This window comes from Salvelinus fontinalis, chromosome 2 (genome assembly GCF_029448725.1).
Source record: "Salvelinus fontinalis isolate EN_2023a chromosome 2, ASM2944872v1, whole genome shotgun sequence".
NCBI classification, from domain to species: Eukaryota; Metazoa; Chordata; class Actinopteri; order Salmoniformes; family Salmonidae; genus Salvelinus; species Salvelinus fontinalis.
The window spans coordinates 80,068,878-80,091,171 of NC_074666.1; the positions used below are offsets into that span (position 1 = coordinate 80,068,878).

Consider the following 22,294-nt stretch of genomic DNA (forward strand, 5'->3'; position numbering starts at 1 on the left):
GCTCCTCAGCCACGATCAAGGTCCTAAACGATATCATAACCGCCATCGATAAGAGACAATACTGTGCAGCTGTATTCCTCGACCTGGCCAAGGCTTTCGACTCTGTCAGTCCACACATTCTTATCGGCAGACTCAACAGCCTTGGTTTCTCAATTGACTGCCTCGCCTGGTTCACCAACTACTTCTCAGACAGAGATCAGTGTGTCAAATCGGAGGGCCTGTTGTCCGGACCTCCACCTCGAACTCTCTATGGGGGTGCCACAGGTTTCAATTCTTGGGCCGACTCTTTTCTCTGTATACATCAATGATGTTGCTCTTGCTGCTGGTGATTCACTGATCCACCTCTATGCAGACGACACCAATCTGTATACTTCTGGCCCTTCTTTGGACACTGTGTTAACTAACCTCCAAATGAGCTTCAATGCCATACAACTCTCCTTCCGTGACCTCCAACTACTCTTAAATGCAAGTAAAACTAAATGCATGCTCTTCAACCGATCGCTGCCCACACCTGCCCGCCCGTCCAGCATCACTACTCTGGACGGTTCTGACTTAGGTATTTGTGGTTGTCCACATATTCTATGTGTCTGGTTAGACTGTAAACTCTCCTTCCAGACTCACATTAAGCATCTCCAATCAAAAACTAAATCTAGAATCGGCTTCCTATTTCGCAACAAAGCATCCTTCACTCATGCTTCCAAACATACCCTTGTAAAACTGACTATCCTACCGATCCTTGACTTCGGTGATGTCATTTACAAAATAGCCTCCAACACTCTACTCAGAAAAATGGATGCAGTCTATCACAGTGCCATCCGTTTTGTCACCAAAGCCCCATGTACTATCCACCACTGCGACCTGTATGCTCTCGCTGCCTGGCCCTCACTTCATATTTGTCGCCAAACCCACTGGCTCCAGGTCATCTATAAGTCTTTGCTAGGTAAAACCCCTTCCCCCCTTATCTCAGCTCACTGGTCACAATAGCAGCACCCACCCACAGCACGCGCTCCAGCAGGTATATTTCACTGGTCACCCCTAAAGCCAATTCCCCCTTTGGCCGCCTTTCCTTCCAGTTCTCTGCTGCCAATGACTGGAACAATCTGCAAAAATCACTGAAGGTGGAGACTCAAATCTCCCTCACTAACTTTAAACACCAGCTGTCAGAGCAGCTCACAGATCACTGCACCTGTACATAGCCCATCTGTAAATTGCCCATCCAACTACCTCATCCCCATACTGTTATTTATTTGATTTACTTTGCTCCTTTGCACCCCAGTATCTCTACTTGCACACTCATCTTCTGCACATCTATAACTCCAGTGTTTAATTGCTATATTGTAATTATTTCGTCACTATGGCCTATTTATTGCCTTACCTCCCTTATCCTACCTCATTTGCACACACTGTATATAGACTTTTTCTATTGTATTTTTGACTGTATGTTTGTTTTTTACATATGTAACTCTGTGTTGTTGTTTGTGTCACACTGGTTTGCTTTATCTTGGCCAGTTCGCAGTTGTAAATGAGAACTTGTTCTCAACTAGCCTGCCTGGTTAAATAAAGGTGAAATAAAAAAATAACGTAGCAAGTTAGGATAATTAGGTTAAGTTTAGGAAAAGGTTTAGGGTTAGCTAAAATGCAAAACATTTTAGAATAGTTTGACAATTAGGAACCCTTCTAGCCATGAAAGTGATACAGCCTCTGTCGCGGGGGATGATGACATCGGTGAATAAAAATCATAAATCCCGTTCACTTTCAAAAACAACCGTTTTTACGTATGACTGCATTTCATCATCTATAGGTAGAACATAACGTCACCTTTTAACATGGTTAGCTCAATTGTCGTGAATTCTCATATGGTTTTGAACAACTTATTTATTTTTAAGAATATATCACAATTTCACACTATTGATTTGTTTATGTAATTATTTGTTTATTTATTTAAATGAACTGAACAATGCAATTCAGCGCTCAGTTGCCAATGTGTACATCATGACAATAAACTAAACCTTTCTTTATTGGCTTTAGGCCCCAAAATAAAAACTGTCTAAAGCTCCATTTTAATCTACAATACTCGCTATTCTCTAAGAATTTTGCATGTCACATTTCAGTAAGAGTGTAATCTGATTGAGACAAACCCATGAACAAAATAAATGTTCTGTTCTACTTGAAGTGATGTCAACGCGCCAGCAGGGGGCAATCTTCCCCCTTAGGTGCTGTTGTGAGGACAACAGTCAGAGAGGATGGAAGCCTAAAATTCATATGTGGACATACGCTATAGTAGTTAGAGCTAGAGAAGATATGGATACTTAGAATTCGTAAATTGCTGTATTAATCACTTGAATGCCATTCTCAACTACGTGCTTTAAAATACAAGTTGAATGCATTGGGGGATTAAATCAAAACAAATTGTATTTGTCACACACAGTGAATCATCATGTATACATTTTGCAGTGAAATGCTTGCATGCTAGGCTATCTCACTCAACATTATTATTACATGCCTATTGCATGTATAAGCAACATGTAATAATTCACTTGTCTGTTGGCCACGTCATCTTTCCTCATTCACCTGGTTAAAAGTACAATACTGTCTGGTTTTGATCAGATATGGCAGATACACACATGGTTTCAGTTCTGTTTGCTTTCAGGGCAGTAGATGTAACCCAATACATGTGATTGTGCAGGCTATTCTGAAAACACTTCCCCCATCCACTTTTCTATGGGCTCATTGTCATGAACGATTTCCCCTTTTGCTCTGACATTGGCAGGATGTTTTTACACAATGAAGTGCATCCTCCATATTGACTTTTAAAAAGGAACCCGTTCTGATAAGTGTGACTCATGTCACACTACATCTGTCTATTATGAATCATTCCAATAACTTTTTATTCATTAGTGTGATTAATAAAGCTCATCCTTTCTTCTTCAATTATTAAAAAAATATATACACAGTTCTTACCATATGGATTTGGACGTCTTGGGTTGATAAATGAGTCCCCCAGAGGTGCCTGTCCTACATTGCAGATACAATCTCCTCCTCCTCCAGTCTGGTGTTGCTCCTCAGCTCGTCCAAGTATGTGTTCTCTGGCCTTACCGTTCTGCTGACACCATGTTGTGGTTGCCAGATGATTAGTTCACTAAAGTTGTTGTTTTTAGTTAGGCTATGGAATACATTTCCCAGTACTTCATGTACCCCAACCGTCCACCAGGGGGAAGCACTATTTAACATTTTAGTGTGAATCCCACTAAAGTGTAAAGCTCTAAATCAAAACATCACTTTGGACCTTGTTTAAATAAGAAGTAGTGACACAACACAAACATTATGGAAAGTGGTAAAACATTTATTTCAAGAAAATAACATATAATAATACTATTGTGTTACATTTTTTACATATTTATTTATTTATTCGTTCCCTCTTCACAGTAATCAACATGCAAAATAGATAGGCTACAGAATGAAATAAAGCTAGAAAATGAAAAAACATGTTCTTATAAGTTAAAACGAACAATTGTGACCGTGGCCCGTGACCCCAAACTCAAGAGTTGTGATATGCAAGAAATACATTTCCATTACACATTTGTACAAGAAACACCCACAGGTGACAAATATAAGCACCCCCAAATTATTATTATTTTGCCTTTCCCTAACCTTAACCCAAACATTAACCTCAGTCAAACTATACCTACATTTAAACTTAACCCTCGTTCCTAAACCTAAACTCAATTAATTTTACCGCTACGACTAAATTGAGTTTTTCTTCTGCCGGTCTAATAGCCACCACCTATTTTTATACATTGGGACGAACTTCAGCATTGTTTTTAATGACTGCTGAAAAGCGAATGACTTTGACCTGTTTGGTTTTTGCCTTGATGTCCTGCCACAGGTACTCTGGAGACAACACCTTGCTGGGCTTATTGTCGAGCAGGTACCTGTTGAGGTGGCTCTCCTCCTGCCAGGCAGCCTCGATGGAATTCCCTGCATCCTCCTCAAACCGGGTCCGACATACCTTTGTTAGTGTGTACACATCTTCCACGAACCCTCCGATCATAGCCCCGCCATAGTAGTAGTCTCCCTCATCCATGGGGATGTAGGCAGTCGAGGCTAGACGCCGTTCGTACGGGAAGCGGTCACGCGACTGCTCGTAGTAGCCTGGGTGTATCACAGCAACCAGCCTACCAAGAGACTCGGACCCCCAGCGAGCGTGGAACTTGCTGTCTACGTCGAGACAGAAGATGTAGTCGGCCTCCCTTCTGATCTGACGTTCGATGGTGGTCTGGATGAACTCCATCCTCCGGGCTGATATCTCCTGCCAACGGTTTGAACCCGGGACCTGGATCACACTCAAATGTCTCCCCTGAAACATGTTCACTGAAGGAACATCGTGGGGACGATCAGTGAAAACATAGTAGCGTACGTGGAAGCCGACCATGAAGTGCTTCTCTGCTGTCTCCAGAAAATCTTGGAGAAATCTGACGTATCTGTCAGTATTTAAAGGCATACATATCATAAGGATTAACAAGTGCCTTGCTTAAGGACACAACAGCAGTAGGTCGCAACTGAGATTTTGATGTCAGCACACCTCTAACTGATGGGGTGGCAGGTAGCCTAGAGGTTAAGATTGTTGGGCCAGCAACCTAAAGGTCACTGGTTCAAATCCTTGAACCAAGCCAAGGTGGAAACATCTGCTGTTCTGTCCTTGAGCAAAGCAGTTAACCCCCAACATCAATTGCTCCTCCGCACCTCTCTGAATCAGAGTTGTTGGGTTAAATGTGTAAGACATTTTGGTTGAATGCATTCAGTTGTGCAATTGACTAGGTATCCCCTTAACTGCATCATCATTCTCATAGGATAATATACCACTTTCTGACCAGTATACCGTCTAGATAATTACATGAAGTGGAACAATTATTTACGTGTTCCAAGGCATGAATCCTGACAGCGTCATAACATTTTATTACCTGCCATGTTACATCAGGTACTTATGACCTTATAGTTGCATTGTTGAAAAAGTATTGATAGTTCAACTTCCCTTTTGAATATTTGTCAAAAGTTGTACTCACTTTCCAACAGCAAACACAGTGGTTGCTATGGTGAGGTTCATGGGCTTGTAGATCTTGTCGATTAGCACAGGGTCAAAGGTGCCTTCCCAGACGATGGGTGCCAACCACGGGGTCACTGACACCACATCAGTACGTCTAGAGAAACAGAACAAAGATCTTGCCTGACTGTGTTGTACTGACCAGAGCCATGTTATGATCTCAATACTTCTATGGTACTGGCAATTAAAGAACCTTGAAGCAAGCTGTGGTGTATTAGGCTACACCTCCCCACACTGATGTGTCAGACACTAATGTCAGGTGTGGCCTCCTAATATGTCAAAGCTCCCCACACTGATGCATCAGACACTAATGTCAGGTGTGGCCTCCTAATATATCAAAGCTCCCCACACTGATGTGTCAGACACTTACAGTACGTCAGCTAATATGACTTTAATGCCCAAGATATTGAAGTGACATTCGATGAGCAGGTGTTTAGTGAGTCCTCCAGACCAAAGGCAGTGGGGATGACCAGGGTGTTCTCTTGATAAGTGCATGAATTTGACAATTTTCCTGGCCTGTTAAGCATACAAATTTGTACGAATACTTATAGATGTCAGGGGAAATGTATGGAGTAAAAAGTACATTATTTTTCATTAGGAGTGTATTGAAGTAAAAGTAAAAGTAGTCAAAAATATATATAGTCAAGTACAGATATCCCAAAAAACAAGTAGTACTTTAAAGTGTTTTTACTTAAGTAATTTACACCACTGGTTTTAATACGAGAAAAAGCCTAGAATTTTACAATGGCTCTGCCGTGGTTCTGTGTAGGCTAGTTATGCTAATATATTTGAGACCAGTGTATTGCAGTTCATTTCATCTTTGACTTCTTTGAATTTTGTCTGAGTACATTGACAAATCAGACCACAGGACTCCTTTCCACACAGATTTACTTGGTCCGTGGTGGGTCTGTGAAAACTATGGAATTATTTTGAAGACTATAAGGGCACAAGGCGAGATCCAAATGTAGACACGGGAGGCAGATGGTTTGAGTCTTTGATATTTATTAAACAATCCAAAAGAGGTTGGCAAGAGAATGATCGTGGACAGGCAAAAGGTCAAAACCAGTTCAGAGTCCAGGAGGTAGAGTGGCAGGCAGGCACGAGGTCAGGGCAGGCCGAATGGTCAGGCAGGAGGGTACAGAGTCCAGAAAACAGTCAAGGGTCAAAACCGTGAGGACTAGCAAAAAGAGAATAGAAGCAGGAGTATGGGAAAACACGCTAATTGACTTGAAAAACATACAAGACGAACTGGCACAGAGAAACAGGAAACACAGGAATAAATACACCAGGGAAAATAAGTGACACCTGAGGGGGTGGAGACAATCACAAGGACAGGTGAAACAGATCAGGATGTGACAAAGACAGGTTTATATCAGTGAATGTAATCTGTTCATTTACTGTTATAGTATTTCTAAGTAGCAGCCAATGCGGAAAATACAAAACAGCTGATTGTTGAGTTGTGGCTGTCAATGAACAGGGGGCAGCAGCTAGAAGGTATTTGGGCAACATTTCAAAATATCATTACGGTTAAAATCTGTTTGAATTGGTGAGTGCCACTGGAAAGTTGGTGGACTCTTATTTCCTCCTCATATTATAGGCCTAAATTCTGTGAATCCACTATTTTTATTGGCCTATGCTATTGGTTGCATTTAAGTTAATGTTTATTTTGCTTTATTGATCTCAGTATGTAAATGACAAAGTAGCTTATCATTTTGATTATTTGGGTGATATAAAAATATATAATTTTAATGTTTCCAGTCATGGAAAAATTCCCTGGCAGCCAAATCTGTCAGGGAAACTACTATGATAGAACATTCAGATTTTTCTGACTGACTGTGGCGCTCTTTACCCGAATTGTTAGGATTTTCTTGTGATCACAACAAAACGAATTATTTTGCTCAAATAGAGATAATTAAATTGTGTTTTCTTTGAAAAGATGGGCCTGGCTAAGAATATAACATTCCGTTTTCTGCCCGGGTGTGGTGCTGTTTACCACAATTTTATGGATTATCTTGTGACAGAACAAAACTACTATAATCCTAACATCATAACTTTAAAACTACCATATTACCTTTTAAAAGTAAAAAGTACCATGACTTGTGGGGGGAAATTCTCAGTTTCTCAACTAACCTGCTGCCCTTCTGGTCCTCATCAATTGTAATTTCTCTGTTGGAATCCATAAAACCATAAAATAACGTTCCCCTTAATACAATCCAAGCCTCAAACCAAACCCTGTTAGTAAGTATCAGACAATACTGTGACTTTAATTTCACACTATAGCGACATTGGGCTGTAATAGATTAACAGAACTTGATCTTACCTGTTGAGACTTTCAGAGAAGAAGCTGAAGTAGACGTACCTTTGGGGAAGCAGGAGAGAATCAGTTCAAGTCTGTCATGAAAACATTAATGGTCTTTTTACACTAACAAAATGTGTTGCCGGCGCAGCCTTTCTTAAACATCAGTTGTTACTTTTATTTTAAATATAATTCATACTCTTACGCCAGTACACCACACAAGGACACAATTAGCTTCACAAGATGGCAATCCTACGTATTTTCGTGGAGTTACAAAATATGGGGAAGCACACATTTGCGTTTCTTATTGTATTGAGTAGGGTGTAAATTAGACTACACTATCCTTACATTACCTTGGATGAGGTGTTGCCAAAGCCACATTCATGCTGCATGTCTGTGCAGCTATTAACATACCGTTAATACCATAGTACCCTCAAGTAGGCAAGATATTTAAAGTATACAGGAGCTTTTCAATTAAACCATGTTGCACATGGTTTCTCAACACTTGAAAAATGCAACGGTACACGAGTGTGCAGACATTTTAAAAAGGGTTAATTTTTTTTTGCTTTTAACAAAAATACTGTACTGATATTAATTGCATGTGGCTTCAGAGAGCCATTGTCTTTATTCAATGCCCATCAGAGAGGGGTATGTGGTGTAGAAGTGTCCCAAGATACCTAGTTAATATAGTGAATAGTTTGATTAAAACTTGAGAAGTTCAATGACTGTTTAGTTAGTGCTTCCCTCAACCATGCAACAGAACCTGTTGGTTAATCATTATGTTAACTTTGTTTGCTTTTCTTTCCTTTTTGACCAGGCTGAAAAGAAAGCCTCAGTCATTCAGTTTGCATTGACTATTGTTGTCACTCCCTGACCATAGTTTGCTTTGTATGTTTTATGTTTTGTTTGGTCAGGGTGTGATCTGAGTGGGCATTCTATGTTGTATGTCTGGTTTGTCTATTTCTATGTGTTTTGCCTGATATGGTTCTCAATCAGAGACAGGTGTTTTGCGTTGTGATTGGGAACCATATTTAGGTAGCCTGTTTTGTATTGTGGGTTATTGTCTATGTGTTAGTTGCTTGTGTCTGCACTATTATATATAGCGTCACGTTCGTTTTGTTGTTTGTATTAGTTTGGTTAGGTTTTCTTCTTAAATAAATAGAAGAATGTATTCACTTCACGCTGCGCCTTGGTCCTCCTCTCTTCCACCATACAACGAACGTGACAATTGTGGAGGAACGGGAATTCAATATGTTGCCACTCAGCCTGTAATGGGTCCTAGTTGTAGCTGGTGTAGAGAATCAGGCACAGGACAGAAGATTTGAGTAATCAAACGTACTTTACTCAAAATGTAAAATATACAAAGTAACGAAAACACGTCCACAATGACAGACCGAAAATACAAATAAACAACCACTCACAAAAACCATGGGGGGAACAGAGGGTTAAATAATGAACAAGTGATTGTGGGATTGAAAACAGGTGTGTGAAACAAAGACAAAACAAATGGAAAATGAAAAGTGGATCGGCGGTAGCTAGAAAGCCGGCGACGTCGACTGCCGAAAGCCGCCCGAACAAGGAGAGGGACCGACTTTGGCGGAAGTCGTGATACAGCCCAAACTAAGAACCTGTTTGTGATATGTGTTAGGCAGGGCTCCCCATGCTCTCGTTTCCATGGCGTAGTATGCCCTTTAGACACACAAATCAAATTGTATTTGTCACATGCACCGAATACAACAGGTGTGAACCTTACCTTGAATTGCTTACTTTACAAGCCCTTCAAGAAATAGAGTTAAGAAAATATTTGCTAAATAATCTAAAGTAAAAAAATATATAATCAAAAAGTAACACAAGAAAATTACATAACAATAACGAGGCTACGGTATATACAGGGGATACCGGTACCGAGTCAGTGTGCGGGGGTACAGGTTAGTCGAGGTAATTTGTACATGTAGGTAGGGGTAAAGTGACTATGCATAGATAATAAACAGCGAGTAGCAGCAGAATAAAATCATGGGGGGGGTTTGTTAATGTAATAGTCTAGGTGGCCATTTGATTAACTGTTCAGCAGTCTTATGGCTTGGGGGTAGAAGAGCCTTTTGAACCTTTTGAACCTAGACTTGGCGCTTCAGGACCACTTGTCGTGCGGTAGCAGAGAGAACAGTCTATGACTTGGGTGACTGGAGTCTTTTTTTGGCCTTCCTCTGAAATCAGCTAGTATATAGGTCCTGGATGGCAGGAAGCCCCAGTGACGTACTGGGCCGTACGCACTACACTCTGTAGCGCCTTACGGTCAGATGCCGAGCAGTTGTCATACCAGGCGGTGATGCAACCGGTCAGGATGCTCTTGATGGTGCAGTTGTAGAACTTTTTGAGGATCTTGGGACCCATGCCAAATCTTTTCAGTCTTCTGAGGGGGAAAAGGTGTTGCTGTGCCCTCTTCACAACTGTCGTTGGTGATGTGGACACCAAGGAACTTAACTCTTGACCCGCTCCACTGCAGTCCTGTTGATGTTAATGGGGGCCTGTTCAGCCCTCCTTTTCCTATAGTCCACAATCATCTCCTTTGTTTTGCTCACACTGAGGGAGAGGTTGTTGTCCTGGCACCACACTACCAGGTCTCTGACCTCCTCCCTATATGCTGTCTCATCGTTGTCTGTGATTAGGCCTACCACTGTTGTGTCGTCAGCAAACTTAATGATGGTGTTGGAGTTGTGCTTGGCCACACAGTTGTGGGTGAACAGGAAGTACGGGAAGGGACTAAGCACGCACCCCCAAGGGGCTCCAGTGCTGAGGATCAGAGTGGCAGATGCGTTGTTGCCTACCATTACCACCTGTGGGCGGCCCGTCAGGAAGTCCAGGATCCAGTTGCAGAGGGAGATGTTTAGTCCTAGGGTCCTTAGCTTAGTAATGAGCTTTGTGGGCACTATGGTGTTAAATGCTGAGCTATAGTCAATGAACAGCATTCTCACATAGGTGTTCCTTTTGTCAAGGTGGGAAGGGGCAGTGTGGATTAAGATTGTGTCATCTGTGGATTTTTTGGGGCGGTATACGAAATGGAGTGGGTCTAGGGTTTCCGGCATGATGGTGTTGATGTGAGCTTTGACCAGCCTTTCAAACCACTTCATGGCTACTGACGTGAGTGCTACGGGGTGGTAATCATTTAGGCAGGTTACCTTCACTTTCTCGGGCACAAGGACTATGTTGGTCTGTTTGAAAAATGTAGGTATTACAGACTCGGTCAGGGAAGGGTTAAAAATGTCAGTGAAGACACTTGCCAGTTTGTCTGCGCATGCTTTGAGTACACGTCCTGGTAACCAGTCTGGACCTGCGGCCTTGTGAATGTTGACCTGTTAGAAGGTCTTGCTCACATCGGCTACGGAGAGCATGATCACACAGTTGTCCAGAACAGCTGCTGCTCTGATGCATGCTTAAGTGTTGCTTGCCTCGAAGCAAGCATAAAAGGCATTTATCTCATCTGGGAGGCTAGCGTCACTGGGCAGCTTGTGGCTGGGTTTCCCTTTGTAGCACATAAGTCTGCAAGCTCTGCCACATCCGACCAGCATCAGAGCCGGCGTAGTAGCATTCAATCTTAGTCCTGTAATGAAGCTTTGCCTGTTTGATGGTTCGTCTGAGGGCATAGCTGGATTTCTTAGTGATTAGTATCCCGCTCCTTGAAAACGGAAGCTCTAGCCCCAGCTCCTTGCGGATATTGCCTGTAATCCATGGCTTCTGGTTGGGATATGTCCGTACGGTCACTGTGGGGACTACGTTGTTGATGGACTTAATGATGAAGCGGTGACTGAGGTGGTATTGGATGAATCCCGGAACGCCTTCCAGTCTGTGCTAGCAAAACAGTCCTGTAGCGTAGCATCTGCGTCATCTGACCGCTTCCGTATTGAGTGAGTCACTGGTACTTTCTGCTTTAGTTTTTGCTTGTAAGCAGGAATCAGGAGGATTTTTATGCATCTTTGCTGCAGAAATGTTTTGGTACCCTTCCCCAGATCTGTGCCTCGACACAATTCGGTCTCGGAGCTCTACGGACAATTCCTTAGACCTCATGGCTTGGTATTTGCTCTGACATGCACTGTGAACTGTGGGACCTAATATAGACAGGTGTGTGCCTTTCCAAATCACATTCAATCAATTACATTTACCACAGGTGGACTCCAATCAAGTTGTAGAAACATCTCAAGGGTGACCAACGGAAACAGGACGTACCTGAGCTCAATTATGAGTCTCATAGCAAAGGGTCTGAATACTTAGTAAATAAGGTATTTATTTATTTATTTTTAATACATTTGAAAAAAAATCTAAAAACTTGTTTTGGCTTTGGTATTATGGGGTATTGTGTATAGATTGATGTGGATTTTTATTTTATTTAATACATTTTAGAATAAGACTGTAACGTAACAAAATGTGGAAAAAGTCAAGGGGTCTGAACTTTCCGAAGGTGACAAGTCAACAGGATAGTAGATAAACAGAGTAGCATTAGCTTGTATGTGAGTGGGTGTGCGTATGTGTAGACTCAGTATACATGTATGTGCATATTATATGTGAATGAGCAGATGATGGGTTGAGTGTTTCTAATTGCATCCCTATGTAACATTAATAAATGTTACATAGGGATGCAACATTGCAACATGTAATAGCATGAAACTAAACATATGACATTTTACATCCGCCTCCCGGGCATTAGCTAGGTGACCTGTTCAAAGCCAACGGCTTCTTTGAAAACACAGGATTGTTGATAAACGCTTTATCTTTCATCCCAATTCAAAACTACTTTTAAAATTGTAATATATATTTTTATAGAGATGAGATTTTGTATGTTTCTGGACGATGCACCATATTGCCTTGTTGACAACATGTCAGAGCGGCGCAGATTACTGATTGATTTGAGATGGACGTTACTCTCTGTCATGGGCCATTGCCAAGTGCACCGCCGGCGGGTGTTTTCACCACCCATATGTCTTTTAAGTTCTAAATACTTAACTCTTTTGTGTTTTATTTACTTTTTGACACTAAACTGCAGTATGTATTCTGAACTTTAACAGTTACTTGAACATTAATATTTGTTGTATTGAACATAAACATTTAGGGTCCCTTCTACTTAAATGATTAACCTTCATTACACATTTGTAACAAGTATAAGTAGTACTGACTAGTAAGTGATCATGTCTTAATGTTTAACGTTGTTTTATGAATTTGACGATTTTTCATTTGAACCCACCTTAGCAGGCATTGTTGAACACGTGTTCAACAACACATGATCTTGTTGGTGGTGGGAATGGATTGTATTATTATTGAACGTCAACTTGTTTGAGGTCCTAATCAATTACACCTCATAGCACAACAAACTGCTTAATAGTATTTTTGAAATATATTTTCTTTCTTCAAACATGCATACAACATTGTGTAAAAATACACTATATATGCAAATGTATGTGGACACCTGCTTCAAATGAGTGGATTCATCAATTTCAGCCACACCCGTTGCTGACAGGCGCATAAAATCGTTTCTCCCTGCAGGCGGTCACTGAGTCCGAGGTGCTAAAGGAGCTCCTTAAACTGGACCCCCAAAAAACATCTGGGTCAGATGGTTTAGACCCTTTCTTCTTTAAGGTTGCTGCCCCTATAATCGCCAAGCCTATCTCTGACCTTTTTAACCTGTCTCTCCTCTCTGGGGGGGCGGGGGTTCCCATTGCTTGGAAGGCAGCTACGATTCATCCTTTATTTAGAGGGGGAGATCAAGCTGATCCTTACTGTTATAGGCCTATTCCCTGTTTATCAAAAGGGCAGAAAAACTTGTCAGTCAACTGACTGGCTTTCTTGATGTCTATAGTATTCTTTCTGGTATGCAACCTTAAAGGTCCTCAATGATGTCACCATTGCCCTTGATTCTAAGCAATGTTGTGCTGCTATTTTTATTGACTTGGCCAAAGCTTTTGATACAGTATACGATTCCATTCTGGTGGGCCGGCTAAGGAGTATTGGTGTCTGAGGGGTCTTTGGCCTGGTTTGCTAACTACCTCTTTCAAAGAGTGCAGTGTATAAAGTCAGAACATCTGCTGTCTCAGCCACTGCCTGTCACCAAGGGTGTACCCCAAGGCTTGATCCTAGGCCCCACGCTCTTCTCAATTTACATCAACAACATAGTCCAGGCAGTAGGAATCTCTCTCATCCAGTTATATGCAGATGATACAGTCTAATACTCAGCTGGCCCCTCCCTGTGTTTTGTGTTAACCTCTCTAGGGTATGTGGAACGGTAGCGTCCCACCCCTTCAACAGCCAGTGAAACTGCAGGGCTCCAAACTCAAAACAACAGAAATCCCATAATTTAAATTCCTTAAGCATACGAGTATTTTACACCATTTTAAAGCTATGTTAGGTATGAGCCAAGTCACAGAAAAAGACAGCCATTTTTCCAGCTAAAGAGAGCATTAACAAAAAGCAGAAATATAGATAAAAGTAATCACTAACCTTTGATAATCTTCATCAGATGACACTCATAGGACTTCATGTTACACAATACATGTATTTTTTGTTCGGTAAAGTTCATATTTATATCCAAAAATCGGAGTTTATGCAAGACGCTACTGTATCACTTGACAAAAAGCCTGAGAAAATGCAGAGCCCCAAATTAAAATGATTTACTATGAAAATTACTATAAAATCAAACTTTCATTAAATCACACATGAAAGATACCAAATTAAAGCTACACTGGTTGTGAATCCAGCCAACATTAATTCAAATCCATTTATTTGGAGCGTTTGATCCAGAGAAACACCGGTTCCAACTTGCTCAAACATGACGACAAAATATATCAAAGGTTACCTGTAAACTTTACCAGAAAATGTCAAACTACTTTTGTAATATAACTTTAGGTATTTTTTAACGTTAATAATCGATAAAATTGAAGACGGGATGATCTGTGTTCAATAAAGGACTAAAAGGAAATGTTGCATGCCTTCTGTTTGATTGAAGCGCATTTACAGGACACCTGGAGTGCCTCGACTTCAAGATGGCCGTATTTCTTCATTACACAAAGGAATAACCTCAACCTATTTCTCATGACTGTTGACATCTGGTGGACGCCGTAGAAACTGCAAACAATTTGCTTAGAAATCTGGTTTCCCAATGAAGACTGATTGAAAAGACAGTGACCTACACTGCATCGCAGTGCTCGCTGTGCCACCAGAGTCTCTGGGTTTGCGCCCAGGCTCTGTCGCAGCCGGCCGCGACCGGGAGGTCCGTGGGGCGACGCACAATTGGCCTAGCGTCGTCCGGGTTAGGGAGGGTTTGGCCGGTAGGGATATCCTTGTCTCATCGCGCTCCAGCGACTCCTGTGGCGGGCCGGGCGCAGTGCACGCTAACCAAGGGGGCCAGGTGCACGGTGTTTCCTCCGACACATTGGTGCGTCTGGCTTCCGGGTTGGAGGTGCGCTGTGTTAAGAAGCAGTGTGGCTTGGTTGGGTTGTGCTTCGGAGGACGCATGGCTTTCGACCTTCGTCTCTCCCGAGCCCGTACGGGAGTTGTAGCTTTGAGACAAGATAGTAATTACTAGCGATTGGATGCCACGAAAATTGGGGGTAAAAGGGGTTAAAAAAAGAAAAAAAAAGAAAGAAAAGACAGTGACCTCAACAACAACAAAAAATCTGAATGGTTTGTCCTCGGGGTTTCGCCTGCTAAGTAAGTTCTGTTATACTCAATCAGTTTTAGAAACTTCAGTGTTTTCTATCAAAATCTACTAATAATATGCATCTCTTATCTCCTGGGGATGAGTAACTGGCAGTTGAATTTGGGTATACTTTTCATCCAAACGTGAAAATGCTGCCCCCTACCCTAGAGAAGTTAAAGGCTCTACATCAAAGCTTTCTTAGTGTCCAACATGCTTTCTCTGCCCTTGAACTTGTTCTGAACACCTCCAAAACAAAGGCCATGTGGTTTGGTAAGAATAATGCCCCTCTCCCCACAGATGTGATTACTAACACCTAAGGGTTTGGAGCTTGAGGTTGTCACCTCATACAAGTACTTGGGAGTATGACTAGACGGTACACTGTCCTTCTCTCAGCACATATCAAAGTTGCAGGCTAAAGTTAAATCTAGACTTGTTTTCCTCTATTATAATCACTCCTCTTTCACCCCAGCTGCCAAACAAACCATGATTCAGATGACCATCCTACTCATGCTTGATTACGGAGATGTAATTTATAGATCGGCAGGTAAGGGTGCTCTCGAGCGGTTAGACATTCTTTACCATTCGGCCATAAGATTTGCCACCAATGCTCCTTATAGGACACATCACTGCACTCTATACTCTTCTGTAAACTGGTCATCTCTGTATTCCCGTTGCAAGACCCACTGGTTGATGCTTATTTATAAAACCGTCTTAGGCCTCACTCCCCCCTATCTGAGATATCTACTGCAGCCCTCATTCTCCACATACAACACCTGTTCTGCCAGTCACATTCTGTTAAAGGTTCTCAAAGCACACATATCCCTGGGTCGCTCGTCTTTTCAGTTCTAGGCAGCTAGCGACTGGAACGAGCTGCAACAAACACTCAAACTGGATAGTTTTATCTCAATCTCTTCATTCAAAGATTCAATCATGGACACTCTTACTGACAGTTGTGGCTGCTTTGCGTGATGTATTGTTAACTCTACCTTCTTGCCCTTTGTGCTGTTGTCTTTGCCTAATAATGTTTGTACCCTGTTTTGTGCTGCTACAATGTTGTTTTGTGACCATGTTGTTGTCATAATGTGTTGCTACCATGCTGTGTTGTCATGTGTTGCTGCCATGCTATGTTGTTGTCTTAGGTCTCTCTTATTGTAGTGTTGTGATATCTCTCTTGTCGTGATGTGTGTTTTGTCCTATATTTTTATTTAATTTATTTGTATTTTTAATCCAAGCCCCGTCTCCACAGCAGACCTTTTGCCTTTTGGTCGTCCATCATTGTAAATAAGAATTTCTTCTTAACTCGCTTGCATAGTTAAATAAAGTTAAAGCATTCTGATTGGTTGAGACGCGTTCTAAGCAATGTTCCGTCTAATGTATTTTGTCACTGAGCTAATTTCAGGTCTGCTGAGCGCAAACTTTAAACGTTGTTTAAATTATGTTCAACTTCCAGTTCTCGTTTACTGTGAACACTGAGGCTGTACACGCTTTAAGTTACAGTTTTAACAGTGGCCAAGTAGTCTACTGTGGCTATTTGATCATAATGTAGAACTACCAGAGTGGCCTACCATAAAAAACAATGGAGAAAATGCATTTTAACATGGAAATAGCTCCTCTATCATTCAGCCTACAGTAGCAGCCAATGTGTTGTGTTCAATGGCCATGCCTACATTCCATAAGACTTTTGGGGAAAAAATGCAGGGCTTGACATTAACCTCTTTGGGCTAGGGGGCAGTATTTTCAGGTCCGGATGAAAAGCATGCCCAGAGTAAACTATCTACTACTCAGGCCCAGAAGCTAGGATATGCATATTATTAGTAGATTTGGATAGAAAACACTCTGAAGTTTCTAAAACTGTTTGAATGATGTCTGTGCGTATAACATAACTCATTTGGCAGGCGGAAACCTGAGAAAAATTCAACCAGGAAGTGGGAAATCTGAGGTTAATTATATGCATACTCTAGCTTTTATGGCTGAGTAGCAGGCAGTTTAATTTGGGCATGCTTTTCATCCAAAATTCCCAATGCTGCCCCCTACCCTAGTGAAGTATCTTTAACCTGTTTCTCCTTCAGACAGGTGACTGAACATGTTTTTGTGTTCTTTGATGCAAGAAACCACATCACAAAATAAAATGCATTATTTCCATACCATTGTTACAGAGGATCAGACAAATTATGCAACCCTCTGCCTATTGGCTACTTAGCTTATTCAAGCCTGTCCCAAAATAGAACATTGCCCCTTCAAGGAAAAAAAGCTCTTTACCTGACTCGCTTTTAAAATATGTCTAGAAAAGTACATGTGTTGTGGTCTAGGAGGCAATCACTACCTTATTGCTGAGTACATCTGTATTGCTTGCTGTTTGGGGTTTTAGACTGGGTTTCTGAATAAGCACTTTGTGACATCTGCTGATATAAAACGTTGATTTATTGATTGATCTGTAACTGGGTTAACATCTCACCAATTAGCAAATGATATGAACAAAATGTGCATAAGTGGCTACATGCCATGAACTCAAAACAAGCCATCTGCTCACAACCACAGCTGTAAATACAGTCCAGTTCATTGTAAATGTCACAGATACATATATGACAATGGTCTATTTGCATATAGGCCTATTTGCATATAGGCCTGGAGCATGGGCTGAGTCATGGGAAATAGAATCCTAATCTGATCCGTTCTGCCTAGAACAAAATATCTTGCATAGTACGTTTTGTTTCGGTATGTTGCATTAAAAGTGGCTAATATTGCATTGATTTGATCACAATTGCAACAGTAAAGGGCCGTCAGGTAGCCTAGTGGTTAGAGCGTTAGGCCAGTAACCGAAAGGTTATTAGATCTAATCCCAGAGATGACAAGGTAAAAATCTGTTCTGCCCCTGAACAAGGCAGTTAACCCACTGTTCCTAGGCCGTCATTGTAAATGAGAATTTGTTCTTAACTGACTTGTCTAGTTAAATAAAGGTTAAATTAAAAAAAGGGAAATTTTGATAGTGTTAACTAACAGGGAAAAGTTCAATCTCATGCTTTTCTCTGTGGGCTGATAGTTCTTCTGCGCAGCAGTCCTGGGGAGCTGTGAGGCAGTGTCAGGGCTACTGCTCAACACGCATGCAGCTTAGAGGGAACATTAGTTCTAAGCCATGCTAAAAAAAACTGTTTAGTGACGCAAAAATGGGAATCTTGTTTTGTGTTCCATCTGAGAATTCCCTGCTCATCCACTGTCCCATTAGCCCAGCCAATTAATTAACTCAATCACCACTGTAAAAGGCATCTAGACGTTATTTCCCCTTGCTTCCAGACCAAGAAAAGTTTCCTGGAGGATCCTTTAGGGGTTTTTCAAATTGGAACTGTGGAGGAACCCCTATAAGCTCTTCAAAAAAAAAACATTAATGTTTCCACAAAGAACCCTTTGGGGTTCATTTTTAACCCCTCCTCTTCTTGTTATTATTATCTCAAATTCATATCGAAATATTTCAGTTGGGCAGTTAGATTCCTGCAAGAACCCCCAAGAACTAAAGAGGTTCCTCGACGAACCCCACCTCCTATGGGATTCTTGGAATAACCTTTTGGGGTCATTTTTCAGTGGCAAAAACCCTACATTTGGGGTCATTTTTTCAGTGGCAAAAAATTTACTTTTTTTTTAGGATCTTAGAAGAACCTTTGTTGAACACCACATTTTTATGCAAATGTTGCTGTTTCTCTACATTTGCAACAAAGTTTCAATATTGATAGTTGATCTCAACTGTCCTATTGTGAATTAATGTGTCAGGATGAGATGGACATCTTTACTTAGCCAGTCGATTTTATGAATCAGAATAATTTTATGACTCTGTTATACAAAGAAATGTCAATAGAAAAACAGGTCAAACGAAATGAAATGCAGCTACTTTGCTGTTATTGTGGTTGCACGGTTTGACTTGACTCTGTTAGCTGTAGTTTTCTAGCTAGCAAACATGGGATAACAGCGCGGCCAGCCAGGATGGCAATGTAACATTAAGGATGAAAAACTGGGTCGCGTCCATAGATATCGAATCAAAAGACTTCACAATTGGGTCGCATTTCTGGCAAGCTAACCGATAGAATGTACTGACAGCCAGCTTGGGACAAGACCTTTATTTTCACTGAGGAATTAAATAGTAGGTTATGAATACATTTTTCTAAATAAAGCGTTTTATTTAATTGGTAACCAGTTTTAGAAAAACAACTGTACACTCAAAGTTTTGCTAAATTACTTTTTTAGCACAGCTGTGCTGATCCACCGCAGTACAGCCATGCTAAAAAAGTAGTTTAGCACACCCTCTCATGTAGAATTGCTTTATTATACCATGGCATTGTTGAATACTTGTTTCTGATTGGCTTGAAGGGCATTCTAGAGCGTGCATTATTTCCTTATAACACACAGTATATCAGCACAGTAGAATTCAATGGCTATATGTCATTCTTACATGTTCTATGTTTGAACTGCTTTTGAAAGCAGAATTTGAATTGAAAACATTATTGGCTTTGTCGAATTCGATGTTCATAATAACAAGCTAGGACTGATGGTTTGGTTAGCTAAACTAGCAAGTCTGTTTGGTTACCAAGGCAAATACTGTAGCTATCTATTAAACTTGCTAGCTACTTCAGTGGATGTTGAACACATTTCTACCTGCAAATTAACACATTTCTAGTGACAAACGTGATAAATAATAGCCATGGTATAAATGGGATAATCAATTTGGGGCTCTATGCGTTCTCTGGAAAATGATGCAACTCCTTGGAAGGTTAGTTCCACTCCGCTAACGCATTCATAGAGCACAACTTCCGTGTCGTTAATTAATATTCCATAGAAAGTATAGCCCTTGATTATCCCTTACATAACCTATCATTTCAGTTTTGAAGAGTTATGTTATACATTTACGCCTAATTAAATCTCATTTCTTAAATCCATCCAACCCTTAACAGATTAGAACATACTCACAATCAAGAAATATATAAAATAAATGACATCTCAGAGCTCTTAGAAACTAATATGAAAATCTATCACAAAAGCACCTCATTTAATACCAGAAAAAGGAATAAACTGGAAGTAATGTCAAAATGGTTTACATACCCCAGAAGCAAGACTGTTCCAGCAATGACAAGCAGAACATATGGCTTGGCATTTGAACTAAAACGCATTGTTCCTCCAATAGTGTCACCAAAAGATTTCGTTGATCCTATTAATACTGGTCACAAGTAAGATAGTAGATAAATCTGTTACCAGTATTGTAAATTAATCCTGGATTTAGGACCCAGTAAAATATGTTTGATATCAGTTTAAACTGGTGTGACAGGCAAACTAGTGTGATAGAAAAATGTGTGTGTATGTATTTTGTGTTAGCCTATAATAAAGGAGGGGCTCCTTCCTGTTTCTTTCTCTTTGGCTGTGTAAAGGAGAGAGTAACTGGTGGAAGCAAAGTCAGATGCAGGAGAGCAGAACTAGGTCATGGCCGGAGCAGTTTAATTTCAAAATCAACGGCATAAAGAAAATACCAACATGGGTACAAAACCCGATACGTACCAGTAACCATGTGCACAAGCACTTACAACAAACAATTCCACACAAAGACATGGGGGGAACAGAGGGTTAAATACACAACACGTAATGAGGAAAATGAGAACCAGGTATGTAGGAAAACAAGACAAAACAAATGGAAAATTAAAAGTGGATCGACTGGCTAGAAGACCGGTGACGCTGACCGCCACCCTAACAAGGAGAGGAACCGACTTCGGTGAAAGTCGTGACAGGCTGATTACCAAATCACCCCCTTCCACTCACCCCTCCATTTGTTTATTCATGCAAGCCTCGACCATATGCACAAGTGTCCCAAAGCTGAGGGAGGGAAAATGATGGAGGGTATATGGGCTAATTAGACCCTCCGATAGCCAGTTTGATGAGTCAGCTACACTGCAGGCTTCAGAGCGAAGTGGTAAAGATGCAGTAAAGAGGTCATGGAACTGACCAAAACAAAGGAAATGCCATGGAAACATGTGGAGGAAAGATCCCGAATCTGTTCCTCCATAGCGTAAAGCTGTTGGTACTCGTCGATTTCCTTCAGGATCTCCTTAGTCTCCAGATTGTCTCTTTACTGCAACCAGTTGTTTTACGAAAGATAGCAATGAGTCTTTCCCATGACGACGACAGGTGTCTGTAGTACAGCCAGCTAACATAAACTCGTACATCGCCTTGGTCAGTACAATTTCCCTTATTTTAGCGCCCCAAAAACGTAATACTTCCAGATCAACTGTAATGTCAATATCATTGTAAAGCACAATTTCTCCCTTTCCAACACTATCAATTACATGACCTAAACGCTGCCTGTTTATGCATAATTCAAGCAGGCAATGAGCCCCGTCGGGTCTTTTTAAAAATGGCGGGTGAGGAAGCAAAACTAATGCGTGATAGTGAGAAGGAGAGATGTTGTGTGGGAAAATTGCTTTTTTTCACTCGATCTGTCCAACTTATCACCTTATCGCCTCTAAAATGTAAATAAAACACTATAAAGAGTTTATATAATGTGTCATTACATACCTATTTGAAGGCTTGTGTCGAATTTGAATCGAGTTTTTAGGGCGGTGCTTAAGTGACAGCCACTTTGAAAATGATGATCGCATGCAATGATGACGCAAAAAATGACTAGGTATCCCCCTTTACCCCCGTCACTGTCCATTTCTTGTTTTTAAACAATGAGAGAAGTGCTACACCTGGTGGAGAGAGATTGTAAGACAGAAATAGTTGCTTTATGCATGTTGTACGTTACGACATGACACGTCACGATGTAACGGAGGGTCCGTTTTTTTTCAACTTTTCTCCAATACTATAGAGCCATTACCATGTCGATCAACGCTTGAATAGAAACCTAGTTCACACCCCCGATTTTGAAGTCAACACAGTCGCTACAGTCCCATTAGTTTTCTTTGTAGCCTCGTTTGAATGTTGCGGTTGCACACATTTGTACGGAATGGGGTGAGTTACGTTAGCACTTGCAGAATCCACGCAAAAAAAAGGAACACAAACTTACAGTCCCAGCTGTAAAGGCTAACCGCGTCATGGAATCCTTAGCAACAACTTTAGTTCGGATTAAAATCGATTTAATGGAAATGTTTTAATGTAAACAACAAACCGATTGTAGACAGTACAATGTCCTGTTGCGCGCTCTTATTTCTAATGGACATTCCTTTTTTGTTGTTGTAACAAATCA

General features: G+C 41.0%; 1 protein-coding gene across 1 annotated transcript; it reads right to left on the reverse strand.

Moving 5' to 3' along the window:
- Positions 1-3,390: 3,390 nt before the first annotated feature.
- Positions 3,391-20,720, reverse strand: LOC129828271 (globoside alpha-1,3-N-acetylgalactosaminyltransferase 1-like). The gene is made up of 4 exons (XM_055889469.1): positions 20,164-20,720; positions 7,422-7,460; positions 5,064-5,198; positions 3,391-4,481 (listed from the first exon to the last, which is right to left on the reverse strand). The coding sequence occupies exons 1-4, from the start codon at positions 20,229-20,231 to the stop codon at positions 3,791-3,793; spliced, it is 933 nt and encodes a 310-aa protein (XP_055745444.1). The 5' UTR covers positions 20,232-20,720; the 3' UTR covers positions 3,391-3,790.
- Positions 20,721-22,294: the final 1,574 nt, after the last annotated feature.

Coding starts and splice junctions, on each gene's coding strand:
- LOC129828271 (XM_055889469.1), bottom strand. CDS start 20,231: ATGCGTTTTAGTTCAAATGCCAAGCCATATGTTCTGCTTGTCATTGCT. Junction 7,461..20,163: donor GGAACAGTCTTGCTTCTGGG/GTATGTAAACCA, acceptor GCTTCCCCAAAG/GTACGTCTACTTCAGCTTCT. Junction 4,482..5,063: donor ACTGTGTTTGCTGTTGGAAA/GTGAGTACAACT, acceptor AAATACTGACAG/ATACGTCAGATTTCTCCAAG.